We start from the raw sequence: 18,951 nt of genomic DNA, 5'->3' as shown, positions 1-18,951 counted from the left end.
GGCGGAAATTCCCAGTTTTGGGTGGTGGATTTTTGGGTAAAAATTCCCAGTTTGGGGGCGAATTTTGGGATGAAAATTCCCAGTTTGGGAGCGGATTTTGGGGTAAAAAATTCCCAGTTTTAGGGTGGGTTTTGCAGTTTATAATTCCCAGTTTTGGGGTTAAAATTCCCAGTTTTGGGGTGGATTTTGGGGTAAATTCCCAGGTTTAGGGCAGGTTTTGGGGTTTTTAATTCCCAGTTTTGGGGTAAAAATTCCCAGTCTTAGGGTGGATTTTGGGGTTAAAATCCCCAGTTTTGGGGTGGGTTTTGGGGTAAAATTTCCCAGTTTTGGGGTAAAAATTCTCAGTTTTGGGGTGGATTTTGGGGTAAAAATCCCCAGTCTTAGGGTGGATTTTGGGGTAAAAATTCCCAGTTTTAGGGCGGGTTTTGGGGTAAAAATTCCTAGTTTTGGGGTGGATTTTGGGGTTTATAATTCCCAGTTTTGGGGTAAAACTTCCCGCTTTCCGGGCGGGTTTTGGGGTGAAAATCTCCAGTTTTAGGGTGGGTTTTGGGGTAAAAATCCCCAGTTTTGGGGTGGATTTTGGGGTCAAACTTCCCAGTTTTGGGGTGGGTTTTGGGGTGAAAATCTCCAGTTTTAGGGTGGATTTTGGGGTAAAAATTCTCAGTTTTAGGGCGGGTTTTGGGGTGAACATCTCCAGTTTTGGGGTGGGTTTTGGGGTAAAACTTCCCAGTTTTGGGGTGTATTTTGGGGTTTTTAATTCCCAGTTTTGGGGTGGGTTTTGGGGTGAAAATTCCCAGTTTTGGGGTGAAAATTCCCAGTTTTGGGGTGGGTTTTGGGGTGAAAATCTCCAGTTTTAGGGTGGATTTTGGGGGTAAAACTTCCCAGTTTTAGGGTGGATGTTGGGGTAAAAATTCCCAGTTTTGGGGTGGATTTTGGGGTAAAAAATCCCCAGTTTTGGGGTGGGTTTTGGGGGTAAAAATTCCCAGTTTTGGGGTAAAACTTCCCGCTTTCCGGGCGGGTTTTGGGGTGAGAACTCCCCGTTTTGGGGCGGATCGGGGGCCTGACCTGTGCCCCCTTGCAGGCGCTGTGGGGCCCAGGTGACACCGGGGGTGGCCCCCGTGGGGTGACCGCGGTGGCCTCGTGTGGGGTGAGCACCTGGGGGGGACGTTCGGGGACGTTTCGGGGGGATTTGGGGTCCCTGCGCCCCCCACCTCGGCCCGGGCTTCGTGGGGAAGGCGGGAAACGGCCGATTCTGGGGTAAAAAACGCCCAAATTTGGGGTAAAAAACCGCTCGTTCCAAGGGCTGGGAATGGGGGGGAAGGTTTGGGGTGGAAATTCCCGTTTTGGGGTGGACTTTAGGGCGGAACTCGTGATAAAAGAACATCCCGGTTTGGGGGTGGGTTTTGGGGTGAAAAAACCCCGTTTTGGGGGGTGGATTTTGGGGTGGAAATGGCGAGTTTGGGGGTGAATTTTGGGGTGGGATTTGGGGTGAAATGTTCCGTTTAAGGGGTTAAAAAAAAACTCGGTTTTGGGGGTGGATTTTGGGGTGAAAACGGCGAGTTTGGGGGCGGGTTCTTGGGTGGATTTTGGGGTGAGTCGTGTCTTGTTTAGGGGTGGATTTTGGGGTGAAAAAACCCCGTTTTGGGGGTGGATTTTGGGGTGGAATTCGGGGTGAAATGTTCCATTTAAGGGGTTAAAAAAATCCCCATTTTGGGGGTGGATTTTGGGGTGAAGACAGCAAGTTTGGGGGCGGATTTTGGGGTGGAATTTGGGGTGAAATGTTCCGTTTAAGGGGTTAAAAAAGCCCATTTTGGGGGCGGATTTTGGGGTGAAAAACTCCCGTTTTGGGGGCGGATTTTGGGGTGAAAAAATCCATTTTGGGGGCGGATTTTGGGGTGAAAAAAGCCTGTTTTGGGGGCGGATTTTGGGGTGAAAAACTCCCATTTTGGGGGGTGGATTTTGGGGTGAAAAAAATCCATTTTGGGGGCGGATTTTGGGGTGAAAAAAGCCCGTTTTGGGGGCGGATTTCGGGCCGTAATTCGGGATTAACCCCCCCGATGCGTGGGGTTGTTTTTAGGGTGAAAACGCCCGGTTTGGGGGTTGTTTTTAGGGTGAACACGCTCAGTTTGCAGGTGGATTTTGGGATGGAAACGCCCGCTCTGAGGGCGGATTTTTGGGGTAAAAATGTCTTTCCTGAGGGGGGGGAGGGGACGGATTTTGGGGCTGAAAAAGTCGAAATCGGGGGCTGGATTTGGGGGTTAAAAACAGCGATTTCCGGGCTGGGTTTTGGGGTGAAAACGGCTCATTTGGGGGCACAGTTTGGAGGTGAGGATTCCCGGCTCGAGGGCGGATTTTAGAGTGGAATTGTCGGTTTGGAGGGTGGAAAAAAATCCCAGTTTGGGGGCGGAATTTGGGCTAAAAAACGTTGAGTTTGGGGGTGGAATTTGGGCTAAAAAAGGCTCATTTTGGGGGCGGAATTTGGGGTAAAAAACGTTGAGTTTGGAGACAGAGTTTGGGGTAAAAAACGTTGAGTTTTGGGGGTGGAATTTGGGTTGAAAAAAGCTGATTTGGGGGTGGGATTTGGGGTAAAAACTCATTTGGGGGGTGGAATTTGGGCTAAAAAAGGATGAGTTTGGGGGCGGAATTTGGGCTAAAAACACGCTGAGTTTGGGGATGGAATTTGGGTTTTAAACAGCTCATTTTGGGGGTGGAGTTTGGGCTAAAAACGCTCATTTTGGGGTTGGAATTTTGGTTAAAAAAGCTCATTTTGGGGGTGGGATTTGGGTTGGAAAAAAGCTCGTTTTGGGGGTGGAATTTGGGCTAAAAAAGGATGAGTTTGGGGGCGGAATTTGGGTTAAAAAACGTTGAGTTTGGGGGCGGAAATTGGGCTAAAAAACGCTGAGTTGGGGGGTGGAATTTGGGTTTTAAAGAGCTCATTTTGGGGTTGGGATTAGGGTTGAAAAAAGCTCGTTTTAGGGGTGCAATTTTGGTTAAAAAAGTTCATTTTGGGGGTGGAATTTGGGTTAAAAAGGTTCATTTTGGGTGAATTTGGGGTTAAAAAAGGCTCCGTTTGGGGGCGGGATGGGATTTCACGCCGAGCACTCCCATTGGGCGCTTGGCTCGGGGGATTTTTGGGATGTCCGAGCGCTCGGGGGGGGGTCGGGTTTTGGGGTCACCTTCGGGGGTTTTGGGGCTTTGACCTGTGCCCCGTTGCAGGATCTGTGGGGGCGAGTCCTGACCCGGGGGGCTCCGGCCCCGCCCCGTGGAAGGTTCTGGAAGTTCTGACCATGGGTTTGGGGGGAGGGGGAGGGGGAGGGCAGGGACTCCTGGGGGGGAGGGGCTTGGGGTCATTCTGGGGGCGGGGTCGGTCCAAGGGTCACTCTGGGGTCACTGGGGTCATTTCAGGGTGGGCGGCGGTGGGTTCATCCCGGGAGGGGTCAGTGGTCACTCCAGTGGTCACTCTAGGGGTCATGGTGGTCATTTTGGGGTTGGGGGTCAGTCCAAGTGGTCATTCTGGGGGTCAGTCCAAGTGGTCACTCCGGGTTTGGGGACACCCCAGTGGTCAGTCTTTGGGGTTGGGGTCAGTCTGGTGGTCACTCTGAGTTATGGGTCACCCCAGTGGTCAGTCTGGGTTCAGGGTCACCCCAGTGGTCACTCCGGGGTTGGGGTCACCCCAGTGGTCATTCCGGGGTTGGGGTCAGTCCTGGTGGTCACTCCGGGGTTGGGGTCACCCCAGTGGTCAGTTCTGGGTTTGGGGTTAGTCCTGGTGGTCACTCCGAGTTCAGGGTCACCCCAGTGGTCAGTCTTTAGGGTTGGGGTCACCCCAGTGGTCACTCTGGGTTCAGGGTCACCCCAGTGGTCAGTCTGGGTTCAGGGTCACCCCACTGGTCACTCCGGGGTTTGGGGGTCACCCCAGTGGTCACTCCGGGTTCAGGGTCACCCCAGTGGTCACTCCGGGGGGGTTGCGGGGGTCACTCGTGGGTCCCCATTTGGGGTCACTCCGGGGGTCACTCCTCAGGTCCCCGCGGGGGTCGGTCACTCTCAGGGGTCACGGCGGGGTCACTCCGACCCCTCCCCCCACGCCGGCGCTGCCCGGGACCCTCAGGAGCCGGTACGTGTGGGGGAGGGGCCCAGCGGGGACCCCCCCGGAAAACGGCTCCGGGACCCCCCGAAACCGGGGTCGGGGGGGTCACGAACCCCCGCCCCCCCCTTGCCCCTCCCCCCCCCGCTGGGGCCGCCGTGGGTCCTCCCGGCCGCTGGGGGGCGCCGCCGCCCGCCCCCCTCACCCCTCTCTTCTCTTACAGCTCCGCCCCCCGAAGCTCCGCCCCCCGACTTCAGGCCCCGCCCCTTTTAATCCCTCAATCCCGGCCCTGCCCCTTTTCTCTCCAGGCTCCGCCCCTTTGCAGCTCCAAGCTCCGCCCACTTTTATCCTGACCACGCCCTTGCTTTTACCCCCATCCTTTCCTCTTTAAGTTCCGCCCCTTTCCCTTCCAAACCCCTCCCCTGAATCCCAAACCCCGCCCCCTTCTTTTGGTTCTGTTTCCTGTTTTACATTAAAACAACCCAAAATGGAAGAGGGGGCGTGGTCTGTGCTTGGGGGTGGGGCGTGGGGAGGAGGGGAATGGGGACACCCCCAAAGAGCCCCAAAAATTCCTCCCAAAAATTCCCCAAAAATACCCCAAAAAAAACCCAAAATTCCCCCCCAAAAATTCCCAAAAAAAATCCTCCCAAAAAACCCCAAAATTCCTCAAAAATTCCTCCCAAAAACCCCCAAAATTCCCCCCCAAAAAAATCCCCAAAATTCCTCAAAAATTTCTCCCAAAAACCCCCAAAATTCCCCCCCAAAAAATCCCCAAAATTCCTCAAAAATTCCTCCCAAAAAACCCCAAAAAATCCCCAAAATTCCCCAAAAACCCCCAGAATTCCCCCCCCAAAAATCCCCAAATTCTCCCCAAACCCCAAAATCCCCCCCAAAAACCTCAAAATCCCCCCAAAAATATCCCAAAATTCTCCCCAAAAAATCCCCAAAAATCCCCAAATTCCCCCTGAACCCCCCCAAATTCTCCCCAAACCCCCCAAATTCTCTTGGGACCCCCCAACCCCCCCCCCAGACCCCCAAAATCGCCCCCTCCCCCCCCCAGACACTCACTCAGAGCCCCCGCGGGTGTCGCCGGCGGCGTTTATTGGGCGGCCGAAGGCAGACCCCTCCCCCCCTTCGACCATCCCCCGCCCCTCCCCCACCCCCCTCCCCCACCCCCTCCCCCACCCCGGGGGGCTCAGGGCAGGGGGGGGTCGGTGGCGGCCCCGGTGGAATCCTGCGGCTTCATGACGTCGGGGCAGCTCCGGGGGGCTGGAGAAGGGCTCGATGCGCAGCCCCTCGAACGACTCCTCTGGGCCGGGGGAGGGGACAAGGGTCAGGGGGCGCCGGGGGACCCCAGGAACACACCTGGGGACACCTGGAACCCCAAAAACCACACCTGGGGACACCTGGAACCCCAAAAACCACACCTGGGGACACCTGGAACCCCAAAAACCACACCTGGGGACACCTGAAACCCCAAAAACCACACCTGGGAACACCTGGAACCCCAAAAAACCACACCTGGGGACACCTGAAACCCCAAAAACACACCTGGGGACACCTGAAACCCCAAAAAACCACACCTGGGAACACCTGGAACCCCAAAAAACCACACCTGGGGACACCTGGACCCCCAAAAACCACACCTGGGGACACCTGGAACCCCAAAAAACCACACCTGGGAACACCTGGAACCCCAAAAACCACCTGGGGACACCTGGAACCCCAAAAACCACCTGGGAACACCTGGAACCCCAAAAACACACCTGGGAGGAGCTGAACCCCCAAAAACCACACCTGGGGACACCTGGACCCCCAAAAACACACCTGGGGACACCTGGAACCCCAAAAACCACACCTGGGGACACCTGGACCCCCAAAAACCACCTGGGGACACCTGGACCCCCAAAAACCACACCTGGGGACCCCAAAAAACCACACCTGGGGACACCTGGACCCCCAAAAACCACACCTGGGAACACCTGGAACCCCAAAAACCACCTGGGGACACCTGGAACCCCAAAAACCACACCTGGGGACACCTGGACCCCAAAAACACACCTGGGGACACCTGGAACCCCAAAAACACACCTGGGGACACCTGGACCCCCAAAAACCACCTGGGGACACCTGGAACCCCAAAAACACACCTGGGGACACCTGAACCCCCAAAAACCACCTGGGGACACCTGGAACCCCAAAAACCACCTGGGGACACCTGGACCCCAAAAACCACACCTGGGGACACCTGGACCCCCAAAAACCACCTGGGGACACCTGGAACCCCAAAAACCACCTGGGGACACCTGGACCCCCAAAAACCACACCTGGGGACCCCAAAAACCACACCTGGGGACACCTGGACCCCCAAAAACCACACCTGGGAACACCTGGAACCCCAAAAACCACCTGGGGGACACCTGGAACCCCAAAAACCACACCTGGGGACACCTGGACCCCAAAAACACACCTGGGGACACCTGGAACCCCAAAAACACACCTGGGGACACCTGGACCCCCAAAAACCACCTGGGGACACCTGGAACCCCAAAAACACACCTGGGGACACCTGAACCCCCAAAAACCACCTGGGGACACCTGGAACCCCAAAAACCACCTGGGGACACCTGGACCCCAAAAACCACACCTGGGGACACCTGGACCCCCAAAAACCACCTGGGGACACCTGGAACCCCAAAAACCACCTGGGGACACCTGGACCCCCAAAAACCACACCTGGGGACCCCAAAAACCACACCTGGGGACACCTGGACCCCCAAAAACCACACCTGGGAACACCTGGAACCCCAAAAACCACCTGGGGACACCTGGAACCCCAAAAAACCACACCTGGGGACACCTGGACCCCAAAAACACACCTGGGGACACCTGGAACCCCAAAAACACACCTGGGGACACCTGGACCCCCAAAAACCACCTGGGGGACACCTGGAACCCCAAAAACACACCTGGGGACACCTGAACCCCCAAAAACCACCTGGGGACACCTGGAACCCCAAAAACACACCTGGGGACACCTGAAACACACCTTGAAGACCCCAAAAAACCACCTGGGGACACTTGGAACCCCAAAAACACACCTGGGGACACCTGGAACCCCAAAAACCACACCTGGGGACACCTGGAACCCCAAAAAACCACACCTGGGGACACCTGGAACCCCAAAAACCACCTGGGGACACCTGAAACCCCAAAAACCACCTGGGAACACCTGAAACACACCTGGGAGACCCCAAAAACCACCTGGGGACACTTGGAACCCCAAAAACACACCTGGAACCCCAAAAACCACACCTGGGGACACCTGGACCCCCTAAAACCACCTGGGGACATCTGGACCCCCAAAAACCACCTGGGGACACCTGGACCCCCAAAAACCACACCTGGGAACACCTGGAACCCCAAAAACCAACTGGGAACACCTGGAACCCCAAAAACACACCTGGGAGGAGCTGAACCCCCAAAAACCACCTGGGAACACCTGGAACCCCAGAAACCACCTGGGGACACCTGGAACCCCAGAAACACACCCGGGAGCGCTGAGGAACCCCAAAATTGCAGCTGGGAACCCCAAAATCTCCCTGAAATATCCCAAATTCTACCTGGGAGCACCTAAGGCTCTGAAAGTCCCCAAAAATCCCACCTGGGGACCCCGAAATCTCCGCCAAGAGTTCAGATCCCCAAATCCCCCTCGATGACCCTTAGGAGACCCCAGAATCCCCCCAAATCCCCCAAAATTCCCTCCAGAGACCCCAAAATCCCCCCCAGAGACCCCAAATCTCCCCCAAATCCCCCCCAGAGACCCCAAAATCCCCTCAAGGACCCTCAAATCCCATCAGGGACCCCTCAAACCTCACCAAATCCCCCTCAGAGACCCCAAAATCCCCCCAGAGCCCCCAAAATCCCCCCAAAGCCCCCCAAAATCCCCCCAAAATCCCCCCCAAACCCCCCCAAAACCCCCCAAAATCCCCCCCAGAGACCCCCAAATCCCCCCCAGAGACCCCCAAACCCCCCCAAATCCCCCCAACGCCCGGTTGTGCCCACCCCCGTTGCGCAGGGCCAGCCCCACGGTGGCCGGGGCCTGGGGCCGCGCCGTCTGGCTGGTGAAGCCGCAGTCGCCCAGAGTCTTGGAGTCGTCCAGCAGCTGGTCGTCCTGCGGGAGGGAAAGGCCCCAAAGGAGAAAGGGAGTGAGGAGAGGAGCCGGCGGGAAAGGGCTGGGGGACGACACGGAACGCCCAAAAAAAGGAGACGGGGGAGGAGAAACGGGGAAATGGACACGGAACGCCCCAAAAAAAGGAGACGGGGGAGGGAAAATGGGAAATGGACACGAAACGCCCCAAAAAAATGAGACGGGGGAAGAGAAACGGGAAAATCGACACGAAACGCCCCAAAAAAAGGAGACGGGGGAGGAGAAACGGGGAAATGGACACGGAACGCCCAAAAAAAAGGAGACGGGGGAGGGAAAATGGGAAATGGACACGAAATATCCCAAAAGAATGAGATGGGGGGGGAGAAACGGGGGAAATCAACACGGAATATCCCAAAAAACGAGATGGGGGAGGAGAAACGGGGAAATTGACACGAAATATCCCAAAAAAAGGAGATGGGGGATGGGAAAAGGGGGAAATTGACACAAAATATCCCAAAAAACAAGTTGGGGGGTGGGAAAAGGGGAAATGGACACAAAATATCCCAAAAAAAGGAGATGGGGGGGGGAAAAAATGGGGAAATTGACACAAAATATCCCAAAACAACGAGATGGGGGGTGGGAAAATGGGGAAATGGACAGGAAATATCCCACAAAGCGCCTCGGGGGGCGGGAAAAGCGGGACCCCTCCCCGGAAGGTTCCGGAACCCCCCCGGCCCGTTTAACCCCTTGCTGCCCGCCTTGTAGAGGCGCTGCTCCTCGGGCGGCCGGTGCAGGATGCCCTGCACGATCCGCTTGAGCTCCAGCACGGTGGAGGACTCCTTGGCCTCGGTGAAGATGGTCGTCTTGTGCCGCCGGATCATCAGGAACACGTCCTGGGAAACGGGGGGCGGGGAGGGGCGGGGCGGGGCCGGGAAAGGGGCGGGGTTGGGGGAAAGGGGGGGACAGGAAATGGGGTTACTGAGAAAATTGGATGGAGGTACAAAAAATGGGGTGGGGCCACCGGAAAGGGGGTGGGGCTACCGGAAAGGGGGTGGGGCTACCGGAAAGGGGGTGGGGCTACCGGAAAGGGGGTGGGGATACCGGAAAGGGGGTGGGGGTACTGAAAATGGGGTGGGGATACTGGAAATGGGGTGGGGCTACCGGAAAGGGGGTGGGGATACTGGAAAGGGGGTGGGGCTACCAATAAATGGGGTGGGGCTACTGGAAATGGGGTGGGGCTACTGGAAATGGGGAGGGGCTACTGGAAATGGGGTGGGGGTACTGGAAATGGGGTGGGGCTACCAATAAATGGGGTGGGGATACCAAAAAATGGGGGGGGGCTACCGGAAAGGGGGTGGGGCTACTGGAAATGAGGTGGGGGTACCGGAAATGGGGTGGGGACACTGGAAATGGAGTGGGGCTACCAAAAATAAGTGTGGCTACCAAAAAATGGGGTGGGACTAGTAAAAATGGGGTGTGGCTACGGAAAAATGGCGTGTGGCTACTGAAAATGGGGCGTGGCTACTGAAAACGGTGTGGGCACAGGAAAAAAGGGTGTGGCTACAGAAAACGGGGTGTGGCTACAAAACGGAAGGCTCGGCCACTGAAAAGGGGGGTGTGGCTACTGAAATAGGGGCGTGGCTACGGAAAAATGGAGGGGGTGGCTACAAAACCGAGGCACGACTACCAAGCAATGCGGTGCGGCTGCCAAAAAAACGGGGCGCGGCTGCCCAATCCGAGGGGGTGGCGACTGTTTGGAGGGCGTGGCTAGCGAAAGCGTGGGCGCGGTTGGGCCCAGGAGGGCGTGGCTAGTGAAAAGAGCGCGAGGGGCCCCCACAGCAAGGAGCTGCGATTTGCCGTCGAAGGGCGTGGCTAATTAATGACAGGCGTGATTACATCAGGAAGGGCGTGGCCGTTCTTATCGGGGTTTATTTACATGAAAAGGGGCGTGGCTTCTGTGAGGGGAATTGGGCGTGGCCTCGTGAGGGGGAGTGGGCGCGGCCTCTGAGGGGGAGTGGGCGCGGCCTCTGAGGGGGAGTGGGCGCGGCCTCTGAGGGGGAGTGGGCGCGGCCTCTGAGGGGGAGTGGGCGTGGGCTCTGTGAGGGGGAGTGGGCGCGGCCTCTGAGGGGGAGTGGGCGCGGCCTCTGAGGGGGAGTGGGCGTGGGCTCTGTGAGGGGGAGTGGGCGCGGCCTCTGAGGGGGAGTGGGCGCGGCCTCTGAGGGGGAGTGGGCGCGGCCTCTGAGGGGGAGTGGGCGCGGCCTCGCTGAGGGGGAGTGGGCGCGGCCTCTGAGGGGGAGTGGGCGCGGCCTCTGAGGGGCCGCCGGCGGAGGTTTTTTGAGGCCGAGTTTCGGGGCCTTTGGGGCGATTCCTTCGGGGCCTTTCCCGCCCCCGCCCGATTCCCGGGCCTTTCCCGAAGCGGCCAAAGAGGCCCCGAAAGCCGCCGCCCCCTCCCCGCGCGCCCCCGGGTCTCACCATCGCGGCCGCTCCGCCGGTTCCCTCAGCGCCGGGTCCGCCGCGATCCCAGCGGCCCCCGCGGCGGCCGCGCGCAAGCGCGCCGGGCGCCGCGGAAATCTCGCGAGAGCGGCGCGCAGCCATCTTGGAAAGGTCGAGGCGCCGGAGCGCGCGGCGCCATTTTGAAGAGGGGAAAGGGGCGGCGCCATTTTGGGGAGGGAAAAAGGGGGGGCGGGGTCTGAGGGGGATTTTTGGGGTGATTTCGGGGGGTTTTGGGGGCGTGGATTGGGCTGAGGGGGGTTGGGGGGGGTTGAGGGGGGAATTGTGGGTCCTGGGGGGGATTTTTTTGGGGGGGGGGGGTGGGGCATTTTGGTGGAATTTGGGGAGGGGGGATTTTGGGGTGACTTCCGGTGATTTCGGGGTGATTTGGGGGCACCCCGGAGCGATTCAAGTCCACCCCTCCCCCCGCTGAACTCCCGCTGACAGCGCAATGCCGCCCCTCCCCCACCCTCCCCCTCCCCCTTCTCTCTAGGGCGTCGCCCCCAAAGTTTTTGGGGAGTGGGTGGGGGATGGGTGTGTCCCTCCCTGCCCCTCCCCCGCCATCACCCCCCGGGCGTGGGCGAACCCGTCGGACGGCGTCGGCCCCTCCCCCCCACCCCCCCATCGCCCCTCCCCCCCCCGGGCCGGCCCCATTTAAGGGGGTGCGGGGGGGTGGGGGAGGGGCGGTGGCGCCATGGGGACCCCGCGGGCGCTGCTGCCCCTCCCCCTCCTGCTGCTGACCGCCCTCGCCTGTGACGTCACGCCCCGGGACCCCCCCCCCAGGTAAGGATTCCCCCCCCCTCCTCCAGCCCCTCCCCCACCCGTGGGAAAACCCTTTTTCGGGGGGGAAGGGGGGGTGGGGGAGGGGGAGATTCCGCCCCGAATTTGGGGGGGTTCGACTTTCGTTCGGGGGGGGGGTGGGGGGAGGGGTGGAATTTTGGGGTTCCCGGGTGGAAATTTCGGATTTGAGGCGGAATTTTGGGGTTTCCCTGTTGAACTTTGGAGGTTTTAAGTTGAATTTTGGGGTCCCCGGGTGGGAATTTTGGGGTTTTTTGGGGGGTCGACACTGGGGATTCTCAGCTGCCCTTTCGGGGCTCCCCCCGTTCCCGGAGACCCAAAATTTGGGCTCCCCCGGGTGGGAATTTGGGATTTCCCCCGGATTTGGGGGTTCCCCCTGGCTGGGGGAAGTTTTGGGGATTTGGGGGGAAAATTTTGGGGCTTTTTAAAATTTTTTTGGGGTGGGGGTTGTTTGGATTTTGGGGGATTTTTGGGGCGGGGTTTGGGGGAGAAAAATTGGGGGTTTGGGGGTGATTTTTGGAGGGGTTTTTGGGGAATTTTGGGGGAATTTGGGGGTTTTTGGGGGGAATTTTGGGGTTTTTTGGGGGTTCAGCCCCCCCTGACCCCCCTTTTCCCCCAGATGGGTCCCGGGAACCCTCGGAGACAGAGCTGGGTGAGGCCCCAAAGTGTCCCCAACTGTCCCCAACTGTCCCCAAATGACCCCAAATGTCCCCAAATGACCCCAAATGTCCCCCAATGACCCCAAATGACCCCAACTGTCCCCCGTGTCCCCTCCCCCGCAGGGTGTGGCCTGCCCCGCCACCCACAGAGTGTCCCCGGTGTCCCCAAATCCCTCCCGGAGTGTCCCCGGGTGTCCCTAAACTGTCCCCAAAGTGTCCCCAGGTGTCCTCAAGGTGTCCCCAGGTGTGTCCCAGGTGTCCCCAGGTGCCCCCAACTGTCCCCAGGTGTCCCCAAAGTGTCCCCAGCTGTCCCCAGGTCTCCCCAGGTGTCCCCAGGTGTCCCCAGCCGTCCCCAGCTGTCCCCAGATGTGCCCAGGTGTGTCCCAGGTGTCCCCAGGTGTCCCCAGGTGTCCCCAACTGTCCCCAGGTGTGTCCCAGGTGTCCCCAGCTGTCCCCAGCTGTCCCCAGATGTGCCCAGGTGTCCCCAGGTGTCCTCAAGGTGTCCCAGGTGCCCCCAGGTGTCCCCAGGTGTCCTCAAGGTGTCCCCAGGTGTGTCCCAGCTGTCCCCAGGTGTGTCCCAGCTGTCCCCAGCTGTCCCCAAAGTGTCCCCAGGTGTGCCCCGGTGTCCCCAGCTGTCCCCAGGTGTGTCCCAGCTGTCCCCAGGTGTGTCCCAAGTGTCCCCAGGTGTGTCCCCAGGTGTCCCCAGGTGTGTTCCCCAGCTGTCCCCAGGTGTGTCCCAGGTGTGTTCCCCAGCTGTCCCCAGGTGTGTCCCAAGTGTCCCCAGATGTGTCCCCAGGTGTGTCCCAGGTGTGTTCCCCAGCTGTCCCCAGGTGTGTCCCAAGTGTCCCCAGATGTGTCCCCAGGTGTGTCCCCAGGTGTGTTCCCCAGGTGTCCCCAGGTGTCCCCGGTGTCCCCAACCGTGCTCTCCCCCAGGCTGCGGGCTGCCCCGCCCCCCGCCGCAGGCGCGGGCGGTGGGGGGCCGGGAGGCGGGGGAGGGGCGCTGGCCGTGGCAGGGCTCGCTGCGCCGCGCGGGGGCGCACGTGTGCGGAGTGTCCCTGGTGTCCCCCGAGTGGGTGGTGACGGCGGCGCACTGCCTGCAGGGGTGAGCGACTGGGGGGACTGGGGGGACTGGGGGGACTGGGGGGACTGGGATAAACTGGGAGGGACTGGGAACCCAACCGGGGCCAGTATGGGAGCCCTGGGATGGACTGGGATAAACTGGGACGGGACTGGGATGAACTGGGGGGACTGGGGGGACTGGGGGGACTGGGATGGACTGGGGGGACTGGGAACCCAACCGGGGCCAGTATGGGAGCCCTGGGATGGACTGGGATAAACTGGGAGGGACTGGGGGGGACTGGGGGGACTGGGGGGACTGGGGGGACTGGGGGAATGGGGGGACTGGGGGGACTGGGGGGGACTGGGAGGGACTGGGAACCCAACCGGGACCAGTATGGGAGCACTGGGGTGGACTGGGATAAACTGGGACGGGACTGGGATGAACTGGGGGGGACTGGGATGAACTGGGGGGGACTGGGATGGAACTGGGAGGGACTGGGAACCCAACTGGGCCCAGTATGGGAGCACTGGGGTAGACTGGGATGAGACTGGGGGGGACTGGGATGAACTGGGAGGGACTGGGGGGGACTGGGAGGGACTGGGTACCCAACCGGGGCCAGTATGGGAGCACTGGGATGGACTGGGGGGGACTGGGAGGGACTGGGATGGACTGGGATAAACTGGGATGGACTGGGATGAACTGGGAGGGACTGGGATGGACTGGGATGGACTGGGATGAACTGGGATGGACTGGGATGAACTGGGAGGGACTGGGGGGGACTGGGAACCCATCTGGGGCCAGTATGGGAGCCCTGGGATGGACTGGGATGAACTGGGATGGACTGGGATGGAACTGGGATGGACTGGGATGAACTGGGATGGAACTGGGATGGAACTGGGATGGACTGGGGGGGACTGGTAACCCAACCGGGGCCAGAATGGGAGCACTGGGATGGGACTGGGATAAACTGGGGGAACTGGGATAAACTGGGAGGGACTGGGGACCCATCTGGGGCCAGTATGGGAGCCCTGGGATGGACTGGGATAAACTGGGATGGACTGGGATGGACTGGGATGAACTGGGAGGGACTGGGGACCCAACCGGGCCCAGTATGGGAGCCCTGGGGTGGACTGGGATGGACTGGGATGAACTGGGATGGAACTGGGATGGACTGGGATGAACTGGGATGGACTGGGATGGAACTGGGATGAACTGGGATGGAACTGGGATGGACTGGGATGAACTGGGATGGACTGGGATGGAACTGGGATGGACTGGGATGAACTGGGATGGACTGGGATGGACTGGGAGCCAACCTGGGATGTTTCGGCTACTGGGAAACCCGAACCGGGCCCAGTTCCCGTGTGCCCCCCAACCATTGGCTGGGGCGTGTCCGTGACCCCTCCCCCTGTGGCCCCGCCCCCACTGGCCCCTCTCCCCTCCCCCCCCCAGGAGCCGCGACCCCCGCCTCTTCTCGGTGCTCCTGGGCACGCAGGAGCTGAACGGAGGGGGCGGGGCCGACGGTCGCGACAGGGGCGTGTCCATCCCGCTGGCCGAGCTCCTCCCCCACCCGGCGTACGCGGGCGAGGCGACGAGCGGCGACATCGCGCTGGGGCGGCTGCGGCGGGCGGTGCGGTTCGGGCCGGGGCTGGGCCCCGTGTGCCTGCCGGGCCCGGGGCTGCGCTTCGCCCCCGGCACGCTGTGCGTGACCACGGGCTGGGGGGCCACGGGCGGTGAGCGGGGCTGCGCCGGGGGCGATGGGGGCGTGATGGGGATATACTGGGGTTATACTGGGGTTATACTGGGGATATACTGGGGTTATACTGGGGTTATACTGGGGTTATACTGGGGTTATACTGGGGTTATACTGGGGTTATACTGGGGTTATACTGGGGTTATACTGGGGTTATACTGGGGTTATACTGGGGTTATACTGGGGTTTTACTGGGGTTATACTGGGGTTGTACTGGGGTTATACTGGGGATATACTGGGGATATACTGGGGTTATACTGGGGTTATACTGGGGATATACTGGGGTTATACTGGGGTTATACTGGGGTTATACTGGGGATATACTGGGGTTATACTGGGGTTATACTGGGGATATACTGGGGATATACTGGGGTTATACTGGGGTTATACTGGGGATATACTGGGGTTATACTGGCCGTGCTGGGGGCGTGATGGGGGCGATGGGGGCGTGCTGGGGATATACTGGGGTTATACTGGGGATATACTGGGGGCGTGATGGGGGCGTGATGGGGGCGTGATGGGGATATACTGGGGTTATACTGGGGATATACTGGGGTTATACTGGGGTTATACTGGGGTTATACTGGGGTTATACTGGGGTTATACTGGGGTTATACTGGGGTTATACTGGGGATATACTGGGGTTATACTGGGGTTATACTGGGGTTATACTGGGGTTATACTGGGGTTATACTGGGGTTTTACTGGGGTTATACTGGGGTTGTACTGGGGTTGTACTGGGGTTATACTGGGGTTATACTGGGGTTATACTGGGGTTATACTGGGGTTATACTGGGGATATACTGGGGTTATACTGGGGTTATACTGGGGTTATACTGGCCGTGATGGGGGCGTGATGGGGATATACTGGGGGCGTGATGGGGGCGTGCTGGGGGCGTGCTGGGGGCGATGGGGGCGTGATGGGGGCGGACTGGTTATACTGGGGATATACTGGGGTTATACTGGGGATATACTGGGGGCGATGGGGGCGTGATGGGGATATACTGGGGTTATACTGGGGTTATACTGGCCGTGCTGGGGGCGTGATGGGGGCGGACTGGTTATACTGGGGGCGTGATGGGGGCGGACTGGTTATACTGGGGGCGTGATGGGGGTGGACTGGTTATACTGGGGGCGTGATGGGGGCGGACTGGTTATACTGGGGGCGTGATGGGGGCGTGCTGGGGGCGTGATGGGGATATACTGGGGTCATACTGGGGCTATACTGGTTATACTGGGGTTGTACTGGGGTTATGCTGGGGTCATACTGGGGCTATACTAGAGTTATACTGGGGATATACTGGGGTTATACTGGGGTTATACTGGGGTTTTACTGGGGTTATACTGGGGTTGTACTGGGGTTGTACTGGGGTTATACTGGGGATATACTGGGGTTGTACTGGGGTTGTACTGGGGTTGTACTGGGGTTATACTGGGGTTATACTGGGGTTGTACTGGGGTTATGCTGGGGTTATACTGGGGTTATGCTGGTGTCATACTGAGAATGGACTGGGACAGACTGGGATGGACTGGGAGGGAACTGGAGTCAACGGGAGACCCAAGGGTTGGGGTCAGTGTGAGGTCACTGTGGGTCAGTGGTCAGTGTGGTCAGTGGTCACTCTGGTCACTCTGGTCACTCTGGTCAGTGGTCACTGGTCACTGTGGGTCAGTGGTCAGTTTGATCAGTGGTCACTCTGGTCACTCTGGTCACTGGTCACTCTGGTCAGTGGTCACTGTGGTCACTGTGGGTCACTGTGGGTGGTCAGTGGTCACTGTGGTCACTGTGGTCACTCTGGTCAGTGGTCACTGTGGTCACTCTGGTCAGTGGTCACTCTGGTCACTGTGGTCACTCTGCTGTCCCCCCAGAGTCCATCTGTGCCTGTCCTGGCGCTGGGGCTATGGGTCACTGTGGGTCACTGTGGGTGGTCAGTGGTCACTGTGGTCACTCTGGTCAGTGGTCACTGTGGTCACTCTGGTCACTCTGGTCACTGTGGTCACTCTGCTGTCCCCCCAGAGTCCGTCCGTGCCCCGCGCCGTCTCCGGGAGCTGGAGGTGCCCGTCCTGGCGCTGGGGCTGTGCCGGCGGCTCTACGGCACCGACCTGGGCACGGCGCTGCCGCCGCGGCGCATCCAGGACGACATGGTGTGTGCCGGGCGGGTGCAGGGCGGCAAGGACACCTGCAAGGTGAGACACACCTGGGGACACCTGGGGACACCTGGGGACACCTGGGGACAACTGGGACACACCTGGGGATACACCTGGGGACACCTGGGGACACCTGGGGACAGCTGGACACACTTGGGGACACACCTGGGACACACCTGGGGATACCTGGGGACACCTGGGACAAGCCTGGGGACACACCTGGGGACACCTGGGGACAGCTGGGGACACCTGGGGACATCTGGACACATCTGAGGACACCTGGGCACACCTGGGGACACCTGGGGATACCTGGGGACACCTGGGGACACATGGGGACATCTGGACACATCTGAGGACACCTGGGGACACACCTGGGACACACCTGGGGGGACACCTGGGGACACCTGGGGGGACACCTGGGGACACCTGGGGACACACCTGGCGACACCTGGTCAGTCCCCCCGTGCCCGCAGGGTGACTCCGGGGGTCCCCTGGTGTGTCCGGCCTCCGGCCGTTGGGTCCTGGCCGGCATCGTGTCGTGGGGGGAGGGGTGCGGGGTCCCGCAGCGCCCCGGCGTCTACACGCGGGTCAGCGCCTTCGCTGATTGGATCGCCGCCCGCGCCGGGGGCGTGGCCTTCGTCTCGCCCCGCCCACGAAAGAACGGCGCCCCCCGGCGGGCGGGAGGACTCGTCGCCGTCGTCGTCGCCGTCGTCGCGGTGGGGGCGGGGTGGGTTTGAGGGGGGGTGGGGGAGGGGCTTAAAAATGGGGATTAAGGGGGAAAAAAAAAGGGGAATAAAGGAGACGGAAAACGGTTCAAACGGGGAGAAATTTACTAAAAGGAGACCAAAAATGGGTAAAATCAACCTCCAAAAAGGGTCCAAAAGGAGACGAAAAACGGTTTAAAATGAGACCAAAACCGGGTCAAGACAACCTCCAAAAATGGTCCAAAAGGAGACCAAAACCGGTTTAAAATGAGACCAAAAATGGGTCAAAATAACCTCCAAAAAGGGTCCAAAAGGAGACGAAAAACGGTTCCAAACGAGACCAAAAAATGGGTAAAATCAACCTCCAAAAAGGGTCCAAAAGGAGACCAAAACTGGTTTAAAATGAGACCAAAGCCGGGTCAAAACAACCTCCAAAAATGGTCCAAAAGGAGACCAAAACCGGTTTAAAATGAGACCAAAAATGGGTAAAATAACCTCCAAAAAGGGTCCAAAAGGAGACGAAAAACGGTTCCAAACGAGACCAAAAAATGGGTAAAATCAACCTCCAAAAAGGGTCCAAAAGGAGACCAAAACTGGTTTAAAATGAGACCAAAGCCGGGTCAAAACAACCTCCAAAAATGGTCCAAAAGGAGACCAAAACTGGTTTAAAATGAGACCAAAAATGGGTAAAATAACCTCCAAAAAGGGTCCAAAAGGAGACGAAAAACGGTTTAAAATGAGACCAAAACCGGGTCAAAATAGCGCCTGGAAATGGTCAGGACGGCCCGAGGAAATGAGCCCAAAGGAGGTTAAAAGAGGAGCTCAAAACGGGTCAAAAAAAGCCCCGAAAAATTGCAAAAAGAGCACGCCAAAAAAACCCCAAAATTGGTCAAAAAAGGACCAAAAAAGGGCTGAAAAGGGACCCTAAAAACGGCCAAAACGGGCCCCCCAAAAAATGGTGAAAACGGACCGAAAAATGGTCAAAGAAACCCCGAAAAACTGCAAAAAAAAATCCCAAAGCGGCCAGAAAAAGGCCCAAAATGGGTCCAAAGAGGGCGAAAAAAAGGACCGTAAAAAACCACCAAAAATTACGCGGAATCGGTCAAAAAAC

At 58.9% G+C, this 18,951-nt stretch overlaps 2 protein-coding genes across 5 annotated transcripts; one reads left to right on the top strand and one right to left on the bottom strand.

Annotated features, from left to right (window-relative positions):
- Positions 1-5,252: 5,252 nt before the first annotated feature.
- ELOB (elongin B) lies at positions 5,253-10,841 on the bottom strand. Its single transcript, XM_066175053.1, is given in 5 exon segments — positions 5,253-5,336; positions 5,338-5,390; positions 8,147-8,255; positions 8,990-9,124; positions 10,704-10,841. Coding segments are annotated over 5 exon segments (480 nt in total). The 5' UTR covers positions 10,827-10,841; the 3' UTR covers positions 5,253-5,276.
- A 173-nt stretch (positions 10,842-11,014) lies between these two features.
- LOC136284686 (serine protease 33-like) lies at positions 11,015-17,954 on the top strand. 4 transcript variants are annotated; one of them, XM_066175052.1, is made up of 6 exons: positions 11,015-11,501; positions 12,137-12,171; positions 13,112-13,280; positions 14,691-14,971; positions 17,006-17,175; positions 17,610-17,954. In XM_066175052.1, the coding sequence occupies exons 1-6, from the start codon at positions 11,416-11,418 to the stop codon at positions 17,871-17,873; spliced, it is 1,005 nt and encodes a 334-aa protein (XP_066031149.1). In that variant the 5' UTR covers positions 11,015-11,415; the 3' UTR covers positions 17,874-17,954. The 4 variants fall into 4 exon arrangements, with proteins under 4 accessions (XP_066031149.1, XP_066031147.1, XP_066031146.1 ...); XM_066175050.1 differs by having other exon boundaries at positions 11,489-11,504; positions 12,139-13,280; XM_066175049.1 differs by lacking the exon at positions 11,015-11,501 and having other exon boundaries at positions 12,138-13,280.
- The last annotated feature ends 997 nt before the right edge of the window (positions 17,955-18,951 follow it).

This window comes from Chamaea fasciata, unplaced genomic scaffold (genome assembly GCF_029207755.1).
Source record: "Chamaea fasciata isolate MVZ Bird 193981 ecotype frontalis unplaced genomic scaffold, bChaFas1.0.hap1 SCAF_1267, whole genome shotgun sequence".
NCBI classification, from domain to species: domain Eukaryota; kingdom Metazoa; phylum Chordata; class Aves; order Passeriformes; family Sylviidae; genus Chamaea; species Chamaea fasciata.
The sequence above is the reverse complement of the archived record's forward strand: the minus strand, read 5'-3'. Positions and strand labels throughout refer to the sequence as shown.